At 42.2% G+C, this 25,034-nt stretch overlaps 1 protein-coding gene across 1 annotated transcript in view; it reads right to left on the reverse strand.

Moving 5' to 3' along the window:
• LOC124612629 overlaps positions 1 to 25,034 on the reverse strand; it is a 607,586-nt gene that overhangs the window by 142,189 nt on the left and 440,363 nt on the right. The window contains exon 2 of the mRNA XM_047140925.1: positions 16,285 to 16,558. Within this exon, the coding sequence (XP_046996881.1) occupies positions 16,285 to 16,461 (177 nt within the window). The 5' untranslated portion in view covers positions 16,462 to 16,558. The remainder of the gene's footprint in view (positions 1 to 16,284; positions 16,559 to 25,034) is intronic.

The following is a 25,034-nucleotide window of genomic DNA, read 5'->3' on the forward strand; positions in this document are numbered from 1 at the left end:
GGAAACAAAAAAGAAACCATTCAACACATTTACCTGCACCATTTTAAGCTATGGTTGTGAAGGATGGACACTGGCGAAGAAGGAATTAGAAGCATTAGAGATGTGGATATCGAGAAGTGCGACGAAACCATCTTGGACTCAAAGAAAATTTGATGGACAAATACTGAAAGAAATGAAAGAGAAGCGGATATTGATTAATAGGATGCAGAGAAAAAAGCTAAATTAACTGGACACTTAATTTGCCATAACAGTCTCATAAAAAGTCATCTTAGAAAGAAAAATCCTTGGAATAATCAAGACACAGACCTACAACATTCAAGTTACAATTTTTTGTTTTAGTGGAATTATTCTGCAGCAGCTACAGCCAAACGGTAAAGATGGTGAGTGTCAGAGAAGGACGGCTACATCAACTACGCGTTGCCTTTAGTTTATGACGCTGACGTTTCTTCAAGTCGCTTAAGTCTACTGCAGTGATATTTCCTTCACTGTCCTTCTCTCAAAGGATCGCGTGTTCCGTGTCTACTGTCACGCTGTCAACGGAACGATAAACCGTAATTTTTATTCCTTATTCCAAGCGGCGTTCTTAAAATTTTGTATCTTTCAGAATAAATATTCAGCCTGCTGTGGCGTGAGTGCTGATTTGAAACTTCCTAGCAGATTATGTGCCGGACCGGGAGTCTAATCCAAACTTTTGCCTTTCGTGTGCTGATGTTATAACACCTGGGTTATCCTAGCACGACTCACGAACTGCCCTCGCAGCTTGATTTCGCCAGTACTTCTCATCCAATTCCCAAACTTCACAATTCTCCCCCATACCTCCCAAGAGTGCTAGTCGTGCAGGATATCCAGGAGATGTACGTAATTATTTGTTCGATATAATCCAATCTCTGTCTTCTCACCCAGCTTTTACCCTCTACACATCCCTCCTATCCCTTCTTCTTATCAACGTTTTCCAAACGTTCATCTCATAGCCGATTCTGCGGAGAACCTTCTCGTTTCTTATCTTATCAGCCCCTCTAATTCTCAACGTTCTTCTACAACTCCACATCTCAAACAGTTGGATTCTCTTCTTTCCTAGCTCTCCCAAAGTCCATTGTTGCAGACACGAACGAATCAATATCCTGATAACCTTCAAGCATATCATGGTTCAAATGGCTCTAAGCACTATGGGACTTAACATCTGAGGTCATCAGTCCCCTAGATTTAGAGCTGCTTAAACCTAACTAACCTAAGGAATCACACACAGGATTCGAACCTGCGACCGTAGCTGGTGCGGGGTTCCGGACTGAAGCGCCTAGAACCGCTGGGTCACACCCGCCGGCCAAGCATATCATGGTGGAGAGTTTTACAGTAGGTATTTCACCACTGTGACGGGGTGGTACGGAATACACCACTACTCTACATTGACCCACCTGAAGACAAGTATAATGGAACACCTGGACAGAAAAATAAAAGATCAAATATGGACGTATTTTAATCTTCACGGTTCACAACAACGATGTGCTCCAAATATACGCTCTCAAGAACTACTTCTCCAAATTAAGACCGGTCTTTGATAAAGGTAAACCTCTTTTTGCCAGGAATGTCCTCTTTTCCACTGCTTCTGTTGTTTATGTCGTCCTTGCCTCTTCTGCTATGGATTGTTTTGCTTCCAGGGTAGCAGAGGTCTTTCACTTCGTCAACTTCGTGGTCACCAACACCGAATTTAAGTTTTCGCTAATCTCGTTACTGATAATACTCATTACTTTCCTCTTTCTAAGGTTACTGCCAATCCATAGCTTGTGGTCTTTAGTCCATCCCAATCAACAGGCTCTGGGAACAGCAATATCATTAATGTATAATTTCCATTTTGCCATATGGATTTTCAAGAGTATATAACATTCACGTAGTATAGTTCAATAACACGGCACGAAAGTAGCACCCTCTACACTTTGGGTAATTATTCTATGTTGCTAATGATGCGTAGTCGAGTGACTGTGACAGGAAAACAAGGTTCCGCTTAATTGGCAGGTCTAGCATAAAGAATCAAAGACAGAAAAGAAGAAACAAGGATACACATTCACCCGAAAATAAAACAACATGCAAATCAACACGTGTAACCGTTTTCTATCCTTGTACATTGTTCAGCAAGGTACAAACGAAAATGGTTGCCACACATTGTGGGGACTGAAGCAAGTGGGACCTTCATCTTATATCCCGCTCGCGCCACAGAGAGAGAAAGGGAGATAGGGCGAGAGGGAGAGAAAGAGAGAGGCGGAAAGAAGAGAGAGAGAGAGAGAGAGAGAGAGAGAGAGAGATCGTGGTGGGTCCGAACAGCCCAGGAAAACTCCAAATGAGTTGGCATCGCGCGTCAGCTTGCAGGCGGTGGGCAACAGCTGCGGCGACGAACCAGTCCACCTCAAAACTGTTGCTCCGGTCTTGTTTTCCACCATTAGTCTGGGCTTCGCGAATAAATGGTAGCATCAAGATAAATGTGTCTGTCGTACGACTAGTTTCTGACTGAGGCGCTACCAAAAAGGAGGTAAGGAACGTGCTGCTTGTGAAATCGGTATCCTCGAATGCCACCCAAATACAGTCAGTTTACGCTGCTTGCTGAACCGATGGCAGAGGTTGAGGCGCTTTTACTACTAGCAACAAACAGTCTCTGCGTAAACTGTTAGAATCTGACTGAACCCCGTGATTACCTGACACCAGTCATACAGAACTAACCTCCTCCGTAGAAGAACAGTGGATTTCCTTATCTTACTAATAAATGGGATCACTTACAAATGACTATGTTCCGTGTCTCTCATCTCTGTTACTATTGGATTACGCTTACGTGACTAGCTCCAGTTGCAACTCATTATTTCTGTTCTCAGAGGGTAATCTAATCCACCGAGTGACGTATTGAAGGCTTTTCTTTATCGTAGAAAAGAATATTTTCATTTGAAACAGTTTACAAAGAGTACATAACAAATTTTGCAGTATACTTCAAGTTGTTTCCCAGAAGTACACTACCTGACAGAAAAAGTGAAGCAACAAGAAAGGGTGAAAGAACCGAAATGAAACTTCGTAAGTTGAGTGAGTATGTGTTTTCTTCTTCTTTCTTTCTTCGTTTGGGTCATCTAAGGATCACGCACCAATTTCAATGCTTCCTTCTTTGTTGTTCTTTCTTTTTCCTCCAATATTCTATTATCTTTTCACTATGTATCCTTTTTCTCTCCTCGGACCGTTTTGACCCTGTCTTCTTCTCCCTCCTGCCTTGGAATCCTTCCATTTTTAACACTTTCCTTTTGAAACTCTCTCTTTCTGTTGCATCTTTTTCACTTATGTTGTTTCTTTCCAAATCTTTCCTAACTTATTGAATCCAGGCTATTGTTGACTTCTTGTCCCAAAGATATTTAAAAATCTGTTTGGTTAACCTGTTGCTGTTCATTCTGTATAAATGTCCAAAAAATAGCAGTCCCTCTTTCGTAGTGTTTCATTTATGTTTTCTATGTTGCGATGAACTTCTTCGTTGCTTTGTTGCTTCTTAATTTCAATACCTCTGAATTTTTTGGTGGTCCAAGTATTTTTCGAATGAGTTTTCTTTCTAGGACTGCAAGTTTGTGCAATTTTTTGTTCAGTACTAAACATTCACTCGCATAAAGAGATTCTGGTTTTACAACTGTGTTGTAGTGCTGTATCTCCAAATTTTTAGACAGACACCTTTTGTTGTAGACATTCCTAGTTATTCCATAAGCTCTCTTCATTTTATGTACTCTTTCTTCTATAGCGAGTTTTTCTAAGCCATTTTCTTGGATAATTTCTCCCAAATATTTAAATTTATTTACCCTCTTTATCTGGCCAATATCTTTTGCTAAGGATTCCGGAGCATTTTTTATATTTGTCATAAATTTAGATTTTCTACAGATATTCTTAAATCTGCTTTGTTGGCTATTTCTTCTAAGAGATTGATTTGTATTCCAGCATTTGTTAGGTTTTCAGAAAGAATGGTAAAATCATAAGAAAACGCTAACCAGTGAATTTCAGTATCTTTGTTTTTAGTTCCCAGTCTGATTGGTCATAGCTTCTTTTCTCTTAGTTTTTGGTTCCATTCTCTTACTATTTTCTCTAGTACGCAGTTAAAGAGGAGTGGAGACAGGCCATCACCTTGCCTTGCACCTGTTTCTGTGTTGAATGCCTTCGATATTTCACCCTGAAACTTTACTTTTGATTTAGTGTCTGTGAGCGTTCCACGAATAAGGTTTGCTAATTTAGATTTGATGCCAAAATCTCTGATTACTTTATCTAGTGTTTCCCTATCAACGCAGTCAAGTGTCTTTTCAAAATCTATAAATGTTACAACTATATCTTTGGAGTTTGTGAGTCTGTGACGAATTATGGACTTTAGGTTGAAAATCTGTTGTGATCGAGACCTGCCCTTTCTAAATCCACTCTGATACTCTCCGATTTGGCTATCAAGTGTTGCTTCTACCTTGTTTAGTAGTATTGTTGAAAATATTTTATAACCCGCTGGCACCAAAGATATATCTCTGTAGTTATTTATATTTTGCTTATCACCTTTCTTGTGCAGGGGATGGATGAGAGTGATTGAGTGATTTTTACAAATTACAAAGAACTTGTCAATATGAACCCATTTATCAGTAGCCGGCCGGTGTGGCCGAGCGGTTCTAGACGCTTCAGTCTGGAACCGCGCGACCGCTACGGTCGCATGTTCGAATCCTGCCTCGGGCATGGTTGTGTGTGATGTCCTTAGGTTAGTTAGGTTTAAGTAGTTCTAAGTTCTAGGGGACTGATGACCTCAGAAGTTACGTCCCATAGTGCTCAGAGCCATTTGAACCATTTATCAGTATGACATTAGACCCCCTCTGACCTGAATGAATGTACTGATTCGATTGGGAATGGTGTTATAAGGCCGTTGTATCCTCTCCTGTGGCAAGCTAGCCCACAAAAAGTAACTGATGCTTGATATACCGTATACTTGCACTGGGACGGAATTGACGCCCTAGCTGGTCCCAAAACTGTTCCGTCGAGAACAGATCTTGGGATCTTGCTGGACAGGAGAGTACCTCACCATGCAGAAAGACACGTCCCATTTGTGTTGGAAAATGCCACCGCCATGCTGCCGCTGGAGGGGTAAGACGTGAGGATGCAGGATGCTCGTGACGTACCACTGTGCTGCCAGAGTTCGCTCAGTCACTATCAGATGTCACCTGAGCTCATATCCGACGGCTCCCCACACCACGGCGCCGGGAGTGACACCGCTGCGCCTCTCCAAAACACTGGAAGAATAGGATCTCTCCCCAGGTGGGGGCCATATCACCGTCGATGGTCATCCGGTGTAGTGGACAACTGAGAATCATCACTGAACACTATGCGACTCCACTCATCAGTCCTTCATGCTTCGCGGTCACGACATCACTCCAGACACAATCGTTTCTGTTGTGGTGTTAGAGGACGCATGCGCATGAGACGGTAGTTTCCTAGACCGACAGCAAGTAGTCTCCGACAGATGATGCAGGATGAACGTTGCAGGAAATCCGTTACTTGTTCACGGATGACAGGTGCTGATGTGAAGGCGCTGGTACAAAATACGGCATTCCTTCCTTTTGGTGGTCAGACTTAGATGACCGGAATCTTGACGACCAGTTTTCCTGCCCTCCCGTTCCCATGCAATCAAACATCGGTCCACTGCCACATCGGAATGCTCCACAAATCCGGATAAAGTACGATTCGATCAGCCGGCCAAATGGAGACCCACAAGGAGATCCCTTCGAATGTGCTGACAAGGTCTCACAGGAGTACGCGGCATCTCCGTGTCCTTCACGATGATCATTCAACATCTGACGCTGTTCGTTCTCCTTATATACCCTACCGTGCTTGGTAACAACACGAAACTCGAACAACACTAATGTACACTAGTGACAATCCTGCGTCTCACAGATAATTGTAACTCCAATCATTCTACATACTCGCTTTTGGCGTGTATGTATTCTTACAGTGATAATATCTTTTGGGCGATTCACTTTTTTTTTGTCAAGCAGTGTAATTTACTATGACATTATCCACATAGCAGATAATTGTGGTATCGATAGTAACGATGCAACATAGTTTCAAAGGTTGGCACTACCACGAGACACCGACGGCAGCACCCTGTAGCTGGTGCTGTGCAGCTCTACGAGCTCCGCTACAGATTCTGCCCCATTTCATCAGGTGCAGCCAGCCAGGACACTTCGCTTCAGCTTTGCACCTCATTCCAAGTTATGTATTCTTATTGCTTGAGTAGAGGGGATTTAAATTGACACAGCAGTACCGACGTGTTTTACTTTTTCCTGATCCAACCCACGCGCCGCCTTCGAGGCGGGAGACAAAAATAATGTCACCCAATAACCTGTCAATTAAGACCAAACTTAAAGCATACAATGCCGTGATAGTGCCAATATTGTTGTATGGAACGCAACAGAGAAGGATTAAGAACACTTGTTGGTCTTCGAAAGAAAAATTATGAGAAGGATCTTTGGGCCTATCAAGGAAGGGAGCTCGTGGAGATGTAAGAAAAAAAAAAAAAAAAAAAAAAAAAAAAAAAAAAAAAAAACAGGAATTGTATGAGCTGATGAGGCAGCCGAACATCGTTCAAAAACTGACAGCGCGGAGACTAAGCTTGGCAGGCCACATTGCTAGGAGACCAGACACCTCTCGGGCAAAAGGCGTACTTATGGGAAGACCCGATGGTACCCGTCCAGTCGGAAGGCCCAGAAAGCGATTGGAGGATGAGTACAGAAATACCTTTGCCAACTAGGAGGCCGCGACAACTGGATCCAAAGTGCACAAGGTCGCCATCTATGGAGGAGCACTGTGAGGTCGGCGCATGATCTACAGGGTCCGCGGTCGCCGATTTGATTTGGTGTTTTGATTTGAGTGTAATTTACTATAAATTCTCTACGCGATCTTTGCTAATTGTTCATTAAACGGTTCTCGTCAAATGTCCTCGGTTCATTCAATGTAACAGTTCCACAGTTCCAGGACGCTGTCAATGGTAGACACTGGCCGTCTTCTCATTTGAATCGTCACTTGCGAGAACTGGTAACATGTAGGAAAACTGTTCGATATTGCAGGCTACATAAATTTCCTTTACTTCACGTCAATTGTCACAAATGTTTTGTCATCAGACTACAGGTTTCGATCTATAATGACCATCTTCAGATCTGTTTTTTAAAAACCTGTCCTATTATACTGGAGTATACATGTCCTATATACTGCAGTATATTAGGACATGTTTTTTAAAACAGAACTGAAGATGGTTATTATAGACCGAAACCGGTAGTCTGATGAGAAAAAAAATTATGGCCATTGACGTGACGTAATGGAAATTTATTCTATATTCGGGTCACTGTTCAATTCGCCTCCACGTCGCAGCTTGTGATTCTAGGTTACTACAAAAATTTATTACCGTCACCTTGTCTGACGCCTTATTGTGCTGTTAGAGGCTTCGATCTTGGACTCTTGTTTTTATATATAATGACCATCGTCAGTTCTGTTTTATAAAAATATGTACTAATATTCTGGAGTATACATGTCCTATATACTCCAGTATATTAAGACATGTTTTTATGAAACAGAACTGAAGAAGGTCATTATAGTCTGATGAAAAAAAATGGCGACCATTCACTTGAAGTAAAGGAAATTTATTCTATATTCTGGTCACTGGTCAATTCGCGACCATTTCGCAGCTTGTGATTCTAGCTTACTACAAAAATCTATTACCGTCACCTTGTCTGAGGCCATATTGTGCTGTTAGAGACTTCGATCTTGGATTCTTGTCAAATTTTCGAAGTAGATATATCGACGGGTTCCTCTCTCTGGTGTCTTGATACACGCCATTTACCCTTTCAAAGACCTTCATGTTGTGGGAACATTCAGTTCCGAGTTTTATGTTCAAAGTCCAGTTGACAAAAGATCACTTTCATGGGCGAAATCCCCCACTTCAATAGCCCGTATCATATGTAAGTGGAGTAAGTTTTGGCTAATCTACTACTCTTAGGAGTACTGTAGACATTTTCATACATCAGTTACTCGACGGTTGGCTCTTGGGAGACGTGTGTAACTTAACTGCTCATCACTCTTCTGACATGTACTGCGACGTATCTTAATGTTAAACAATCAAGGGCCGGGCTTCAAATTCCCATACGATCATAATAATTTAGCTTAACGGCTTTCCATTCAGATTACTTCAGGAAAATGTCGCAATGATTGATTCGAAAAAGCAAAACAGAAACTTTTTCCGCCATCCTGGACTAAACCCAGCTAGTGCCCCTCGTCAACGAGACGTTAAACATTGATATTGTTTCCAGAATGAGATTTTCACTCTGCAACGGAGTGTGCGCTGATATGAAATTTCCTGGCAGATTAAAACTGTGTGCCCGACCGAGTCTCAAACTCGGGACCTTTGCCTTTCGCGGGCAAGTGCTCTGCCATCTGAGCTACCGAAGCACGACTCACGCCCGGTCCTCACAGCTTTACTTCTGCCAGTACATCGTCTCCTACTTTCCAAACTTTACAGAAGCTCATTTCATTGATATTGTTCCTTCCTTTTGGAAAAAAGAAACTGTAGCATTGCCATCTAAATCAACTTATAATGTTTAGATGTCTTCCACATGGAAACAGGATCTCCAACATTGATATATCCGAAACTTAAGAAAACTGCTGTCAAGAACACAATTCTGCCGAGGACAAGTGATTATTTGACAGAATTTTCACTATGAAAATCCTCAAGCAATGAGGAATGACTGCACTAATACACACGCTTAGGTATTTTTTGGTTATAGTTTTCGAAAAAAAGAAGCATCTGTAAATAGTTGACGCTATTCAGACTCTTATCATCTGTCCGATATACAACTTAAAATATTAGGGATCATTATAAAAGTAACATACTTGCTGAAAAGAAAGCAGATTACTCGTCATAATGGGCAGGGAGGGATAGAGAAACAGAGAAGACGGACACACAAGAACACTTCCGTATCAATAATCATCATTGAGCGAGTGAAAGCTGTAACCGAAATACTCAGACACGATCACAGGGACGTGTGTTCCATCACGTTAAACGAGATTACTCCCCTTTCTCCTAGCGCTTGTACTTCGTGTCGGTGGTACAGGAAGCCTGACATACTGTGAAGCGGTGACGCTGATTTCTCGAAAGTGTAATTACAGAAACATGAGAATAGCAATTTCAGTCCCGTCATTAAGTGGCATTAGGCTCTAAGGCGATCACGTAATCGTGACTTCAAGGAACTGTCGACCCGCAAGTTGCAGCGGATCTCTTAATGTGTTACCACATTCAACTCTCTACATGTGCTGAACATTTATTCGTAACTAATCATTCCGCTAAAGATCTCGGTGAAATCTTAACTTTTTGTATGCAGGTTAAAGGACGGAAATTAGACTTACGTGAAGGACTGAAAAATTTTAAACACACACTCAATAGGGATGGTAACATGTTTCATGGTCAATGCAACTTGCGAGTGGACAGTTTCTTGAAGGTTTTAAGCCGATACGTCAGACTGGTTAAAGTAGTTTCGGTATAACGTGGTGATTGATAGTTTACACCTGATCTGACTGTCATGCGCATAATTTTTCGCGATAACTACGTTAGTCGTTGCATGGCACGGTCACACATGGGCAGTTTCACTGCCTCTTAATGGCATGTACATTTTAATCTGAAGACGTTACTTCTAGATCATCTCATTTGGAATGCTTTTTAATGGATTATATTTGGTTTTACAGGCGGTCGCATATATCGTGCTACCTGACATGACCTACTTTGCTATGACATTTGTCTTCGCCAGTATGTTATTTTACGTGTGAGTACTTTTTGTTTATTATATTTTTATCTAGTGATTTTGTACATCCTTTATCCCTTGATAGTTATTTTTAATTATGATGTAAAACAATTCCTCAGTAGGCCCATGTACTTCTGAAGAAGATAATTTTACAGTTGTTGAAATCATGGTCAAGGGTAGTTAATAAACCTTTATAACTACAACCGGTTGTCTGATTTTCTCAAATCATTCAGAACTGAACAGAAAACACAAATTTAAAGACGCTGTTATTTCAATGTGCAAGACATAGTTTTCTATCGCAGAACCACAAAATCACTTGCGAATGACCTAAAAGATTGAATCTAGTCGTGAACAAATAAAATTAATTCACCAAAAGTGGGAAATGCCAGCGTCTTTTAATAACTTCATTGCTGTGGTATCAGCTATTTAAAAAATCCTACCTCATAAGACTTCATGGTTGGTTAAGAGACGTTTTGTGACTCCTTAGTGTGTTATTCGATATGCAAGCCACCCCGTGTCTCTCAGATCATGCTGAAACGGGGTAGAGCGAAAATGGTTGTAATTTTATTGAGAAATCTGTTGCATCGAAAATTGTAATTAAAGAAACCACACCTTGCATCCTACCAATTATAGTTAATCAGCTCTATCATATAACTACATAATTATCTATAACGTTAGTCAGCGGAGTCAGTAAGGCTGTAGCGACAGTTTAAGGCAAACCTACGATAGTCGCCAGCAATGAAGAAACATCTCTTTATACACAACACTAAGAAATATGTGCAACACATCAGAATGAACTACCGGCACGGCAACTAATGTTAACACTGACGTCTTTAACAAATATTGTCATAAACGGAAGTGTATTGCAATGGATATGGTCTTACCTCTTTGACCGCAGACACTCTTGGCAATTATGATAGGCATTGATCCTTAGTTTGCTTGTACCAAGGGAATGAACGAAGAAAACATATGCTACGTATTTGGGACAGAGTATGTAACAAAACTATAGTAATTAAATCACCAACAGCAAGAACAGAAGATTGCAAAATTGTACCTGCTTTTCCATATTGAGTATTTTTCATTTTTAATTGAAGAAAATGAGAGCTGGAAATTATATCCTGTATATGCCCATCTGTGAAAAGTCTCTCAACTGTTCTTGTGAGTTATCGCAGGACTTTTTAAGTTTATTTTATTTATTTGGCATTTAAACTCCTCTTGAAGGGGGCGAGTTGACAGCGGTAAGATACAGTCTTAGATTTAAAATCTTAAAATACGCATGTTTCTTTAAGATAAAAATGATGAGAAGCATGAAATGAAATTAATGATGAGAGTCACTTTTTGTTATATGGAGATATTGATGAGGCTCCCGGTAAAAGTAAGTGGAAGGATTGAATAAGAATGTGGAACTGGAGAGGACATTAAAGGAAATATGTTAGACGAGTATGTGTAGTTGAATTTATGGGTGGTATGTAGGCGTTGAGAGGTGGATAGTATTGCATTTGGGCAAGGAAGGAATGGGATGGAGCCCTTATTTCGAGTGAAAGGAGTAAGGTTACTTTAGTTGTAATGAATGGATTCCGGGGTTATTTCGTGGTCTCAGAGGGGAAGTGGGTAGGAAAAGATGTGGAGTGTTTGGAGATGGAAACGGAGCGTTTTGATCAAGCGGAATGCCAGTTTGTCGAGGATCGGAGATACAATAAGCTGTTGGGATTCGTGTTTAGGGGAAGTGTAGGACATGCAAAGTCGGTCCAAGTCTTTGAAGAGATGTGGCAATTTTATTAGTTGGTGCAGGTTACGGGTGTGAGAGCATTCGGATACGAAAAACGATACGGAGTGAAGTCGTTCTAGGACTTGGAAGGAGCGGAAGACTGTGGAAGGATCTGAGGTGTATGCAACATCTCAGTAGATGAAGATGGATTGCGTGAGCCTCACCTACATGTAGATGAGGGTCCTGGCATTTAGTTCCCATATTCAGCTGATTACTAATTTTAGTAGTCGTGTCTGTAAGTAAGATCCAGTTGCACTCTTGCAAACAAAATACAGCTTTCCTTTGTTCCCGCCAGTGCAGAACGTCGGAGAGCGCTTGAAAATTTTCCATGTGCAAGTTCAGTGAGGATCTAGCACGTTAGTAGAACTCTCTAAGTACTAGAAGCTGCGAAATATCGGTAACGGAGCAACACAGGGTTGCAGGTATGTCGTCAAAATCAGAGCGAGCTAGTGATTTGAATGAGAACTTGTAGAACGGTTCGAAGTCGCGCACAGACAGTGCGACAACGCATGTGGTCAGCCGCCCAAGGATACCCAGTTTCCTTGCTTGTCGACACTGTGTTGCGGAGGAGAAAGGAATAAGATACATTTCGCGTTTCTTGTTCTACGTTAACATATGCGATCGTACAACGGACTGCCCTGTGTTCCTATTCCCAGTAACCGTTACGACGAACCTGATATACCGAAAGCATTCATACATTAAGAACGGTTCGTGAGAACAGGGGCAGTCTAAGATATATGTTTGCAGATTCCCTCTAATTACCATATTGTTATTTCATTGTTTCATGCGTGACTGGCCACAAATAATGGCAAAAACGACATTAAAAGTGAGCCATTTCAGTATTATAGATCCATTGCAGTTCCTACATATGTCGACGATTTGAAGTGAAACTGGAAAATAACAAGATCTCCATTTGGTGTACGACTCTGTGCCAAAAGTTACTATGGACAGAACTGGAAATGTTGAAGTGTATAGTGCATTAATAGAGTTGGTGAAAAGGATGTACCACCAATGAGCGGCAGTTGTGAACGTTGGCGTTAAGGTATCGGGAAGTTTTTAAACAAGTAAAGGATTAAGACAAGGATGTTACATATAATCACGCTTGTTTAAGTTGTTCTTGGTAATTGCAACAGACATTGCAGAAATTTGGAGGTGGCAGTATAGCATCAACGTTTACATTTATTACTATCTGCCGATGATCAGGTACTGATGACTCTGGATATGGCTGATGCCATGTATCAAATGAGAAAGTTACTGGATGCCTATAAAAATGAAACATAAAAGTCGATGTAGATAAAAGAGAGTATCTTGTTGTTGATAGTAGGTAAGGTGAGGATTTGGATTTTGTATCTGGCAGTACTAGCCGGCCTCTGTGGCTGAGCGGTTCTAGGCGCTTCAGTCCGGAACCGCGCTGCTGCTACGGTCGCACGTTCGAATCCTGCCTCGGGCATGGGCGTGTGTGATGTCCTTAGGTTAGTTAGGTTTAAGTAGTTCTAAGTCTAGCGGCCTGATGACCAGATGTTAAGTCCCATAGTGTTCAGAGCCATTTGAACCATTTGCCCGTTCCATTCCGCTGAAGAGAAGAGTGAATGCCGTCATCTGAAATGTACTTAAATCAGTACTTGCGGTATAAATGCACGTGTGCAGCAGCAGTAGCGGGTAGCAGTCAGCTAAAGCTGTAGCGTACCGTACTGAGTAACGAGTCTTTCACGAGACTCGAAGTACCATTTCGTTACTGCACGAAAAGTTTCGTTATTCGCGTGTTCGCACCTCGGCACGCAGTTCATGCCCGGACGTGGCGCAGCCGATAGTTTCCGCATTCCTCCAACTTCATATTCTCAGCGGAGCGAGCTGTTAGTGAGTATCGAATACACTTTTTCTCTCGCCATGTTTTCTTTCCCCACATGAAATACGTTTCCAATTCGGGCGGGATCGGCAGTATTCGTTACCCTCCAGTTGCTTCTTTTCAAACGCTACAGTTTCTACCGTATAGCAAATTGTCGGCTATACGATAGACTACGGCTTTAAGGGACAGTTTTCGCATTGTACGGCAAGTGTTTCGGACACCACTATTGCCGTCCGGAGGTAGTAGGTCGCCCTGTCTTGCCGCTTTAGAGACCGCACATCATTCGTCAGAATTGCCGCGCCTGCCTGCAGTGGTGCACGTGCGGCAGTGTCGTATTACAAAAAAGGGAAACATCCAGAATGAGAGGAGAGGAAACGAAATGAAACTTCCCGGGTGGAGAGGGTAAGTGATTACGAACTCGGCTGGCCGCTGTAACCGAGCGGTTCTAGGCGCTTCAGTCCGGAATCACGCGGCTGCTACGGTCCTAGGTTCGAATCCTGCCTCGGGCATGTATGTGTGTGATGTCCTTAGGTTAGTTAGGTTTAAGTAGTTCTAAGTCTGTGGCACTGATGACCTCAGATGTAAAGTCCCATAGTGCTTAGAGCCATTTGAACCATTGCAAACTCGAGTCAAATTTACAAAGAACTTGGCAGTATGAGCCCACCTGTCAGTGCGATGTTGCACCTCTCTGGCTCGCAACTGTTGTGACTGGTCCCCAGTGTCATGGAAAGATGACAGTGGGACGCAGTTGTTGTTCGCACTGATGCCACACATGTTCTATCGGCCATAGATGTAGAGACCTTGCTGGCCACGGGAATACCACGTCACGCAGGCAGCTCATACAGACACGTGTGTGTGTGTGTGTGTGTGTGTGTGTGTGTGTGTGTGTGTGTATGTAGACGAGCGTTACACTGTCAAAAAATGGCATCAGGGTAGTGCCATATTAGGGATGAAATGGTTCAAATGGCTCTAAGCACTATGCGACTTAACATCTGAGGCCATCAGTCCTCTAGACTTAAAACTACTTAAACCTATCTAACCTAAGGACATCACACACATCCATGCCCGAGGTAGGATTCGAACCTGCGACCGTAGCAGCAGCGCCGTTCCGGGCTGAAGCGCCTAGAACCGCTCAGTCACAGCGGCCGGCTGTGAGGGGTGACCCAGAATGTCAGTGACGCGCCGTTGTCCTGTCAAGAGTTTCCTCAATCAGTACCGGCCGTGGCCATGCCATACCCGATGATTCCCCACACCATGACGCCAGAAGCAAAACCGCTGTTTCTCTCCAAAACATTTGAAGAAAGTGGCACTTTTCCCCAGGCCGCGGTCATACTCGCCGACGATGGTCATCCGGGGTAGTACAGCACTGTGATTCATCGCTGAACACAATGCGACAGCATTATGCAGCCCTCTGTGGCTCCCAGTCACGACACCTCTACAAACGCAGCTGCATCTTACGAATGAGGTCGTAATCCCCTAGTCCTTCCGCACCTAGTCTCCGACATGACACAGAATGTCGCAGGATGTCCATTACTCGTTCTCGGATGGCAGGCACAGGGATTACGAAGTGCTTGGTGAACGACACGACAGTCCTCTATTGTGATGGTCAGAGGAGATCGACCGGAAGCTTGAAGACGAATATGCCTGTTCTCATTTTCCCAAGCAGTCCCGCATCGGGCCGCTGTAGCATCAGAATGCTCCACAAATCTGGATATCGCAAGATTCGACCAGCTGGCCATACGGGGAACACAGCTGCTGATGATGCTGTCTCACACCAATACCGGGAATCAGTGAGTTCTTCACAGTGATCACTCAACATCCGACACTGTTCACACTTCTTATATTCCTTACCAGGCCTCTTGACAACCCGAAATAGGAACAACATCAATGCATTCACGTGGCCATTTTACCTTTCACAGCGAATCGCAGCTCTAATAATTTAAATACCCACTGATGGTATGTTCATGTACGAGGTTACATTGACATCCCACCACGTCTTCTGGGTGCTTCCTTTTTCTTTGTCAGGCAGCTTATTTTGATACTGCAACCACTTCAATTCTTGTACCTTCAGCTGTTTCCATTCATGCCACTACAGACATGGTGACTGTTCATCAGAACGTAGAAGAGAAAGACCTTCTGGGAAAAGAGATCCCATTCTAATAACGCATTGACCAGCACGATTAAGCCTTTAACTCCTTAGGTTAATAAAAAAGTATTTACTTGGTTCAAATGGCTCTGAGCACTATGGGATTTAACATCGGAGGTCATCAGTCTCCAGGACTTACTTATAATGAAATGAAATGATGGAATGGCATTTTTGGTCGGAAAACGCCATCACGGGTTTTTCCGTTGCCTAATGCCAGCCTTCTTATTTGACGACACTTCAGCGACTTGATTGTCAATGATAGTGGAATGACGACGAGGATAACACACCACTCAAGCCCCGAGCGGATAAAATCTCCAACCCGGCCGGGAATCGAACCTGGGCCTCGCACATGAGCCGGCCGGAGTGCCCGAGCAGTTCTGACGCTACAGTCTGGAACCGCGAGACCGCTACGGTCGCAGGTTCCAATCCTGCCTCGGGCATGGATGTGTGTGATGTCCTTAGGCTAGTTAGGTTTAAGTAATTCTAAGTTCTAGGGGACTGATGACCTCAGATGTTAAGTTCCATAGTGTTTAGAGTCATTTGAACCTCGCACATGGCTATCAGTTGCGGATGCGGAGTAGACTACACCCGTAATGAAATTCCGTAACGAAAGTAACGAATAAATAATAGTTAGTAACCGGCAAGTGTCTCGACAATACCGAAAACATAAGGTAAAAAATTTACAGCCGCAGAGTCAGGTGCTCACCTTCTGGTCGAGCGAGATGAGCCGGGCGTCGAGCGCCTCACCGGCTGGTCCCGGCGGAGGTCCGGGGTTCGGGTCTGCGGAAAGTCTGAGGTCGAGGGCGCGCAGCCGCGCGATCACCGCGTCCGTCTTGTCGATGTTGTCGGTGACGCGGGCGTCCAGCAGCTCGACGCGCCGCATCAGGTGCTCGACGGCGCGGTCCAGGTTCTCTATCCGCTGGAGTTTGGACTCCAGCGTCGAGACCACCACCTCGAACACGTTGAACAGGTACTGCTCCCTGCGAAAAGACAAACGTGGTTCTTCTCATCACTGCGTTCCGGCCAAAAAAAGATGCTCAATTTAATGATAAGCTATTGTGCACTGAGTTATTACTGAGGAAATTAGGTCAGGAAACGAGATTATAAAAATGGTTGGTTTTCTCGTTTGAGCAGCAAAACAAGGCTGGAGAGGATATAAAATGTAAACTGGCAGTGGCAAGAAAACTGTTTCAGAAAAGAGAAATTTGTTAGAAATAAATATAACTTGAAGTGTTGTTAAGAAATACTTTCTGAAAGTTTCTTTTACGAAGTACTTTACACACAGCTGTTATTGTGGTCTTCAGTCCAGAGACTGGTTTGATGCAGCTCTCCATGCTAATCTATCCTGTCTAAGCTTCTTCATCTCCCAGTACTTACTGCAACCTACATCCTTCTGAATCTGCTTAGTGTATTCATCTCTTGGTCTCCCTCTACGATTTTTACCCTCCACGCTGCCCTCCAATACTAAATTGGTGATCCCTTGATGCCTCAGAAAATGTACTACCAACTGATCCCTTCTCCTAGTCAAGTTGTGCCACAAATTTCTCTTCTCCCCAATTCTATTCAATACCTCCTCATTAGTTATGTGATCTACCCATCTAATCTTCAGCATCCTTCTGTAGCACCACATTTCGAAAGCTTCTATTCTCTTTTTGTCTAAACTATTTATTGTCCACGTTTCACTTCCATACATGGCTACACTCCATACAAATACAATCAGAAAAGACTTCCTGACACTTAAATCTATACTCGATGTTAAAAAATTTCTCTTCTTCATAAACGCCTTCCTTGCCATTGCGAGTCTACATTTTATATCCTCCCTACTTCGACCATCATCAGTTATTTTGCTCCCCAAATAGTAAAACTCATTTACTACTTTAAACGTCTCATTTCCTAATCTAATACTCTCAGCATCACCCGATTTAATTCCACTACATTCCACTAACCTCGTTTTGCTTTTGTTGATGTTCATCTTATATCCTCCTTTCAAGACACTGTTCATGCCGTTCAACTGCTCTTCAAGGTTCTTTGCTGTCTCTGACAGAATTACAATGTCATCGGCGAACCTCAAAGTTTTTATTTCTTCTCCATGGATTTTAATTCGTACTCTGAATTTTTCTTTTGTTTCCTTCACTGCTTGCTCAATATACAGATTAAATAACATCGGGGATAGGCTACAACCCTGTCTCACTCCCTTCCCAACCACTGCTTGCCTTTCATGCCCCTCGGCTCTTATAGCTGCCATCTGATTTCTGTGCAAATTGTAAATAGAAGTTCGCACTCTGTATTTTACTCCTGCCACCTTCAGCTGTCTACGTTTATTTTATTAGCAACGTGGCATGTCGATCTTCGACGTGGTAAGGTTATTAAGATCGCTTTATACTTCTTCAGAACTGAAAATGATGGGTATCCAAAAGGTAATCCGTAATCAAGAGTAAGTAAAATGTTAGTTTGTTAAAGATGACGGCACAGTTATAACTAATCGTCAGATAAATCGTACTCCAGACAAATACTTTCAGAAATATTTTTTGTCGGCGATTCCCAACAGCTGTTAGATATTTTACAAACAGCTAAGGGAGCTATTTGTGTTTATAAATAGCTTTGTTAACACTGACTGGTTGCTGTTTTCTTATTTTCAAGACTCATCTTTTACTTTGTTTACAGCCACGATATCAAAATGTCAATTTTCAACCAAATAGCTATGTAGAAATTGTTTAACACACAGCTGTCTATATTTATATTATTATTACAGCTGGTGATAGCAGATATCATATCAGCTCTATAAAAAATATATATTAAGTACTTACGTGTCATCTGACGAAAACTTGTAACTGTGCATTCACATCTACGTAATACGCTACCACAGTACTACATCTTGATTACGGATTGCTTGTTGGAGATCCATCTGTTTCACTTCTGCTGAGATACAAGGCTTTCCATATAGAAAACCAACGTGCTACGAAACTAATATCTGACGTTTTACACACTGAAGATAGCTGATAGACGAAACAGTCTGAAACAATAAAATAGATATATCGACAGATCTCTGTCATGCACTTCCTAAAAAGTGTAACAGCTGTTAGCTATCACTCACAAAATATGTTTAAATTTTTTGGTGGTATTTGTCTGGAGAGTAGCATTGTACGGAAATTGAATGTGGATGCTAAACAATTTAGAGAAGAATGGAGTGGAAAATTTTGAAAGGTGATGTTTAAAATAATGTTGAAGATTGTATGGGAAGATCGTGGAGCTTCTGAATCGAATTGGGGAGAGAAGAAAGTTAAGAAAACATGTTGCTAAAATAGAGATAGGTTCTTAGAACACATTCTGCGGCATCATCAAGGAAAAGTTAATTTCCAAATGAAGGGAAGTTTTTGGAGGAGGATTGCGGGGGGGGGGGGGGGGGGGTGGAGGGCGTTAAAACTGTAGAGGAAGACAAGGATTGAGTATAGTAAGCAAGTTCAGGTGTTTTAGGTGATAATAGTTATTCGGAAACGAAGATCTTCGTACAATACACTAACGCTGCGATCTCTGTCAAAGCAGCCCTCAGTCTAAATACAACAATAACAGCAACAACGATGGATGTATGTTGTAGCAATTATGCAGAAATAAGAAGTCATGAAATGCTGTGACACACGAGTCTTCCGACGGAAGACCACGACATCTGAGACACACTGCTAAAGCAAAACTTGTCCCAGGAATTGAATTTCTCAACTATTTCCTTAGCAAAATCATTTGAGAACGGATCTAATCCTTGACCCAGTGATGAAACAAATTCGATATCTCCACTCGTGAAGACCGCATTATCATGATGAAGTTTCCTAGCGTTCGTCTGCCACTTCTGTGCACTTTTTGACTTCATGTTGTCTCTCAAACATCTTAGATCATCGCAATAGAACTCTTTATTGATCGACTGACCTGGAGGGACGTACTCTTTGTGAACAATTCCATCAGTATATATCAAGAAATATCACGGAGAACTTATTGCTACTGTTAGCTTTTCGAGAGCTTTCTAGCCGAGGCGAAGGAGGTCAATGAATCCTCTTGAAACAGTTTTTTAAGTTATCTGCAGACTTTCAAGACTCCCCCCCCCTTCTTGATTCACTTGTTCAATCTTTCGGACAGAATAAGTTCACATGCATCATACTTATTCCCAAGATACTGCATAGCTCTTAATTGGTATGTCTACGATTTTGCAGAAACAGATCTACCACTTTCTGAACATTTTTATGGTGTGATGCCAGTTTACCGACGCTCGAAACCGTCGTCGTCATCGGGCAATGTTTGCCCGATTCTGACACACTCGTATCAGTTTAAGTCCTTATATGACACACAGATTTGTCGCCAAAAACATGCTTCAGAATTTTTTGCCATTCTGTAGTGGTTTCTCCAAGTTTAAAACATAACTGTAAATGGACACACTGTCATCGCAACACCGCAAACTCACGAAAATACATCTAACAATAGCAGTCAGGTCGCAGCCATTTGCCCCACTGTTTCAAGAAGAACGTATGGGAGGGCACTTAGCAGCCTTTCAGAGTAGTCATAACCATTTGCCCGTGAAGCGCAACTTTTGGATACCATCCCTTATTTACTATAGCTTCCGACTACCATTTCAAGTGTCGATTACTGAACGACGCGCTGTCATATCCTAACCTTCATTCCTTTTCGGCTATTGATTATTAGAAAAATTACACACTAGCTCCCGCATCCGATAACAATCTCCTTATCACTTAAAGTAACAGTAGCTGAGTCTGTAGCGTGACATTTCAATTTGGACTGTACTGTGTCCACTGCCGATGACGCCAGTAAGGAACGCCATGGGTTTACTTTACGTCGCAATTTTACGATCGTTACTTGTTTTAGAGTTCTTGGTGAAAGACTATAGTTTAATTATTACAGGAGAACACACTCCAGACGATTTTCAAACTTTTAAATTCACTCGATTTAAATTGCAGTTTCTCAGTTAACTTTCTACTACTACACTGATGCAAAGATCCTATTCATTGCTTCTGGTGTAAATGAAACAAAGAATCTGCAATAAATAAATAAATCGTAGGAAAAACGTCGAAGTGTACAAGAATATTTGCTTCGGGTGTGACTCGAGACATACGGAAAACGTGAAGGAGCATCAAAGATGCTGGAACATTCTGAAAACGATTCCAACTTCGCTCAGTATTCTTTACAAACTATTAGTAAATATTCCATGGATGTCGAAATAAAGCCGGCCGCGGTGGTCTCGCGGTTCTAGGCGCTCAGTCCGGAACCGCGCGACTGCTACGGTCGCAGGTTCGAATCCTGCCTCGGGCATGGACGTGTGTGATGTCCTTAGGTTAGTTAGGTTTAAGTAGTTCTAAGTTCTAGGGGACTGATGACCAAAGATGTTAAGTCCCATAGTGCTCAGAGCCATTTGAACCATTTTTTTGTCGAAATAGAGAACTGAGGAAGGAAAAGGCACAGTTTAAAAAACTGAAAAATCTGAGTTAAGAAAGCAATAACTAACTTCAGAAGAGCCACCTGGTACTGATACTGAATTATCAAAACGAACTTGTTTTCTTCTCCGCCTCCGAAGCTGAGTGCACAGCACGGCTGACTGCCGTATGGGAGACCCGGATTCCATTCCCGATATTTTCAGGGAATTTTCCTTAGTGGGATGATTGCACTCAACCTCGTGAGGCCAACAGAGGAGCTAGTAGTGTTTCCAAGGTCAAGAAATGCGACATCTACGGTGCGAGTAGTGTGCTGACCACATGCTCCTCAAGGTGCCAGAATAGCTAAAGCAATAAATTGAAGCATTAAATGGTTGGCATCTAAAGAAACTTTCTTTCTCAAGAGCGTTGTCAACACTGGTACCAATGTACGTGTTTCTTCGCTTGTGCTAGACAACGCCATTCCGAGAAATACGTCGTAATTGAATCGTAGTTAGATTAACCTGGGAGCTTGCAAATACTCAAAGATGATGTTTGGAAACGATGAAAGGAAGCTGCACGAGCGATTTACTTATTCAACGACAGTAAAGTTCGTTAATACTGAGTAGTACTCATTGCTTTTTCAAAGGATAAACGTGAACAATTGGTATCAAGCGAAATTAATATACCGTATTATGCAGAAAAGGCTGCATGTAGGGTTCCGTGACATGTAACTTCCGGAAAGAAGCTGACGGAAAACAAACTTAAAATACCCCAATGACGTCTGCTGTTCCAAGCCGAAACTCTTCCCGGAAGCCGTCAGTGTGGAACAGACCAGAGGAGGAACCAGCAGAACTCTCACTGCTTTAGGCGGAAATCTTCCGCTCTCCCGTTTTCTACCTTTTCACTTGTGACGCTTTTTAAATCTTGTGTAAATGTCTGTTCTCAGCGCATCTTGGGCAATACGGTAGTTGGGCCATGTTTTGAATGACTATGCGATTTTTCGTTCTTGTAGCTTCGAATCCACGAAAAGGAAGGAAAGGGTGTGTCCTAGAACAAGCTAATTGGTAGCTAACTCAAAAGAAGAAGATAATCCTTTAAAGCATACGTTACCCATTCAAGTGGCAGCTAGTAGCAATCCAGTCATTAGTATGATGTTAAACTTTATTCAAAGCTATATATACGACTCACAAGGAGACGGCACGACCGTGGGGTCAGGGATTTGTCCGAAATTTTGTGTGGTGAATGAGGACCCCTAACACCCCACGTGGTTAAAATATTAGGACGCACTACCCGGAAAATCCCGGGAAAAATCGATCCAAAGTTTCTTAGGTGCCGTGTGAGTATAAAATGTTAGTGCATTGCCGAGCCGCCGTCTGTCCTCACCAGTTGAAGGTGACAGTGAAGGTGCTAAATTGTGCTACTGCTAAAGACTCATTTTTTGAATGCTGTAATTTATGACTGCAATTATCTGTCACCTTATTTATGTCATTTCATTGTAGCCATTTTTGTTACTGTTTTTGTGGAATTAAAAAAAAAAGATATTTTGGGCTCGGACTCTTACGCCAGAGGTCTCGGGCTCGATTCCTCCTCCGGCACTTTTTTTTTTCTTCTGTTTCATTTTCTTTTGTTATTCCACCTATTATTCAGAAAGTTTCCCAAAACTACATTATCTTTAACGAATTAGTTACATTATTGAATAAAAATTATTTTCTTTTTGTCCAACAACACAATTCATGTCGGTGAGTTTTCCATTTTTCATTGTAAAGTATATGAGAAGAAACATTGGGTTTTTAATCAGAATAACAAAGTCGGTTGGGAACATTCAATTTTTATACATATAATAATTATAACCAAGAAGCGCAGTGGTAATTATCGTAAAAACAAACAAAGCAATAATTTTAGCGACATCTTGCGCAGCATATAAAAGCGGATTTTTTACAATCACAGGGCGTTTGCAATAAATCTGTACAAAAACATGCACCATTAACATTTACGAAAATGTTGTGAGTTTCTGATAATTTTGAGGCAAAACAGGAATATTGAATCATGTCTCGGAATATTGGTGACCATAATTGATGGTGAATCATAGAATGAATTTTTATACAATCTTCCTGGTAATTAATTTCGATTCTCCTGTAACAATGCGCTGCAATTTTGCAAGCAACAGAATAAAAAAAGTGCCGGAGGAGGAATCGAACCCGAGACCTCTGGCGTAAGTGTCCGAGCGCTAACCATGTAGGCCAAACGGCGGCTCAGCAACGGACTAACATTTTATTCTCATACTGCACGTAAGAAACTTTGGATCGATTTTTCTCGGGATTTTCCGAGTAGTGCGTCTTAATACTTTAACCATGTGAGGTGTTAGGGGTCCTCTTTCACCACACAAAATTTCGGACAAATCCCCGACCCCCACGGTCGTGCCGTCTCCTTGTCAGTATCACTCGTGTTCACTGACCTAATGGGTAAATCCTCTGCCTAAAGCAAGATAGCAACATCCGACTGTCATGAAACAGAGTGTTCTTCGCAGCGGTGCTGTACATTCTCCGTTGTTCAGGTACTAAGCTTTCTACTAAATTTTATGTTCCGAAATTGCAGGGTGTGGACGAAAAACATTACGCACAACCATGCCTAAAACGGCGTAGGAAAACCGTTGGCGTTAGGAACAACTTTCATTCGTCTGGGAATACATAAATACAGTTCCTGTGCGGATGTGAAATGAATCTTATATTAGTCCTCCTTCAGGTTCAGGTAACGATGGAGATGGACAGCGATCGCGCACGTTTCTCTCCAGAGTAGACCACAAAAGCTCAAGAATATTGAGATCTGGTTAATATGGTGGCCAGGGCAGATGCGACCATTCATTCTCGTGGTCACAAACCAGTCGTGGACGATGCTAGGTATGTGAACAGAGGCCCTGTCGTCTTTGGACGCAGCATCACCATTAGGGAACGAACATTGTACCATGCGATGATCAGCAAAAATTGCCACATAATTCTTTAAAGTATTTCGATCTTACAGACTGACCATGGGGTCTGTGGAATACCATGATATGGCTGCCCAAATCAACATCGAAACCCCGCCATGTTTCACCCTTGGGGCGCAAATTCGGCCAGAAGTTCGAAACAGTGTGAAATAAGACTCATGCGATCAAATAACAAACCGTAGTCGAGGTTTTATTGCTCAGGCAACACTTTCTCCTCGTACAGGCGTTTGCGTCACTGACGAATGGTTTTGGAATTGCAGGTCGCCCTGCAGTTCCCTCCTTCTGGAGCTCCCTTCGTGTTGTTGTGGTGCTTACAGGGTTCGTGAATGCGACATTCACTTCTGCAGTGACTTCGTCGTCACAGTGTTCTTCAGTGATCGTCGGTCACGATCACTCAACACGAACTTTCGTCCGCGTTTTCACTTAACGAAGGATGTTTTCCCGCTTTTCCTCTATGTGGTATAAATCTTAGATAAGGTGCTCTTGGAAAAGAAACAACTTCATCCACCTTGATTACAGAAACACCCACCACACGAGCAACAGCAATTTTGCCACGTTCGAATTCAATTAGCTCCGACATAACCACACAGAACACTGCTATGACGGCGACTGACACAAAGTATTGAGGAAATTTCTCAGATTGTACAACAACACAACCTGCAGGCTCGGCTAGAACCTGCAGTTATGTTAAGAGGGGTAGGACGTCAAATGGGCCGACTTGGAGCAGGAGAGGCACCACAGGACATTTAATTTTCTACTGTCTATATTTTTACAAATAAATTCATAAAACTTTGTCAGCATCACCAGGAAGGATTCAGGATTCACACTCATAGCAGTGGAAGTTCGAAATTTTTTTTAGATATGAAATTTCATCATTTTTTCACTTACTGTTAGCTGCATTTGTTGCTATAGGTACATTTTTCTTCACAAGTAAGAGAGATTCTTTGATGAATTTTGCACAGCATACAAACCATACTTACAGGTGTATGAAACTCTAGAATTTTCCAAATCTATTAAAAACTGTGGTAAAAATTGAGATAATTAACTACAATATGAGATTTT

The sequence above is a fragment of the Schistocerca americana genome, chromosome 4 (genome assembly GCF_021461395.2).
Source record: "Schistocerca americana isolate TAMUIC-IGC-003095 chromosome 4, iqSchAmer2.1, whole genome shotgun sequence".
Classification (NCBI taxonomy): Eukaryota; Metazoa; Arthropoda; class Insecta; order Orthoptera; family Acrididae; genus Schistocerca; species Schistocerca americana.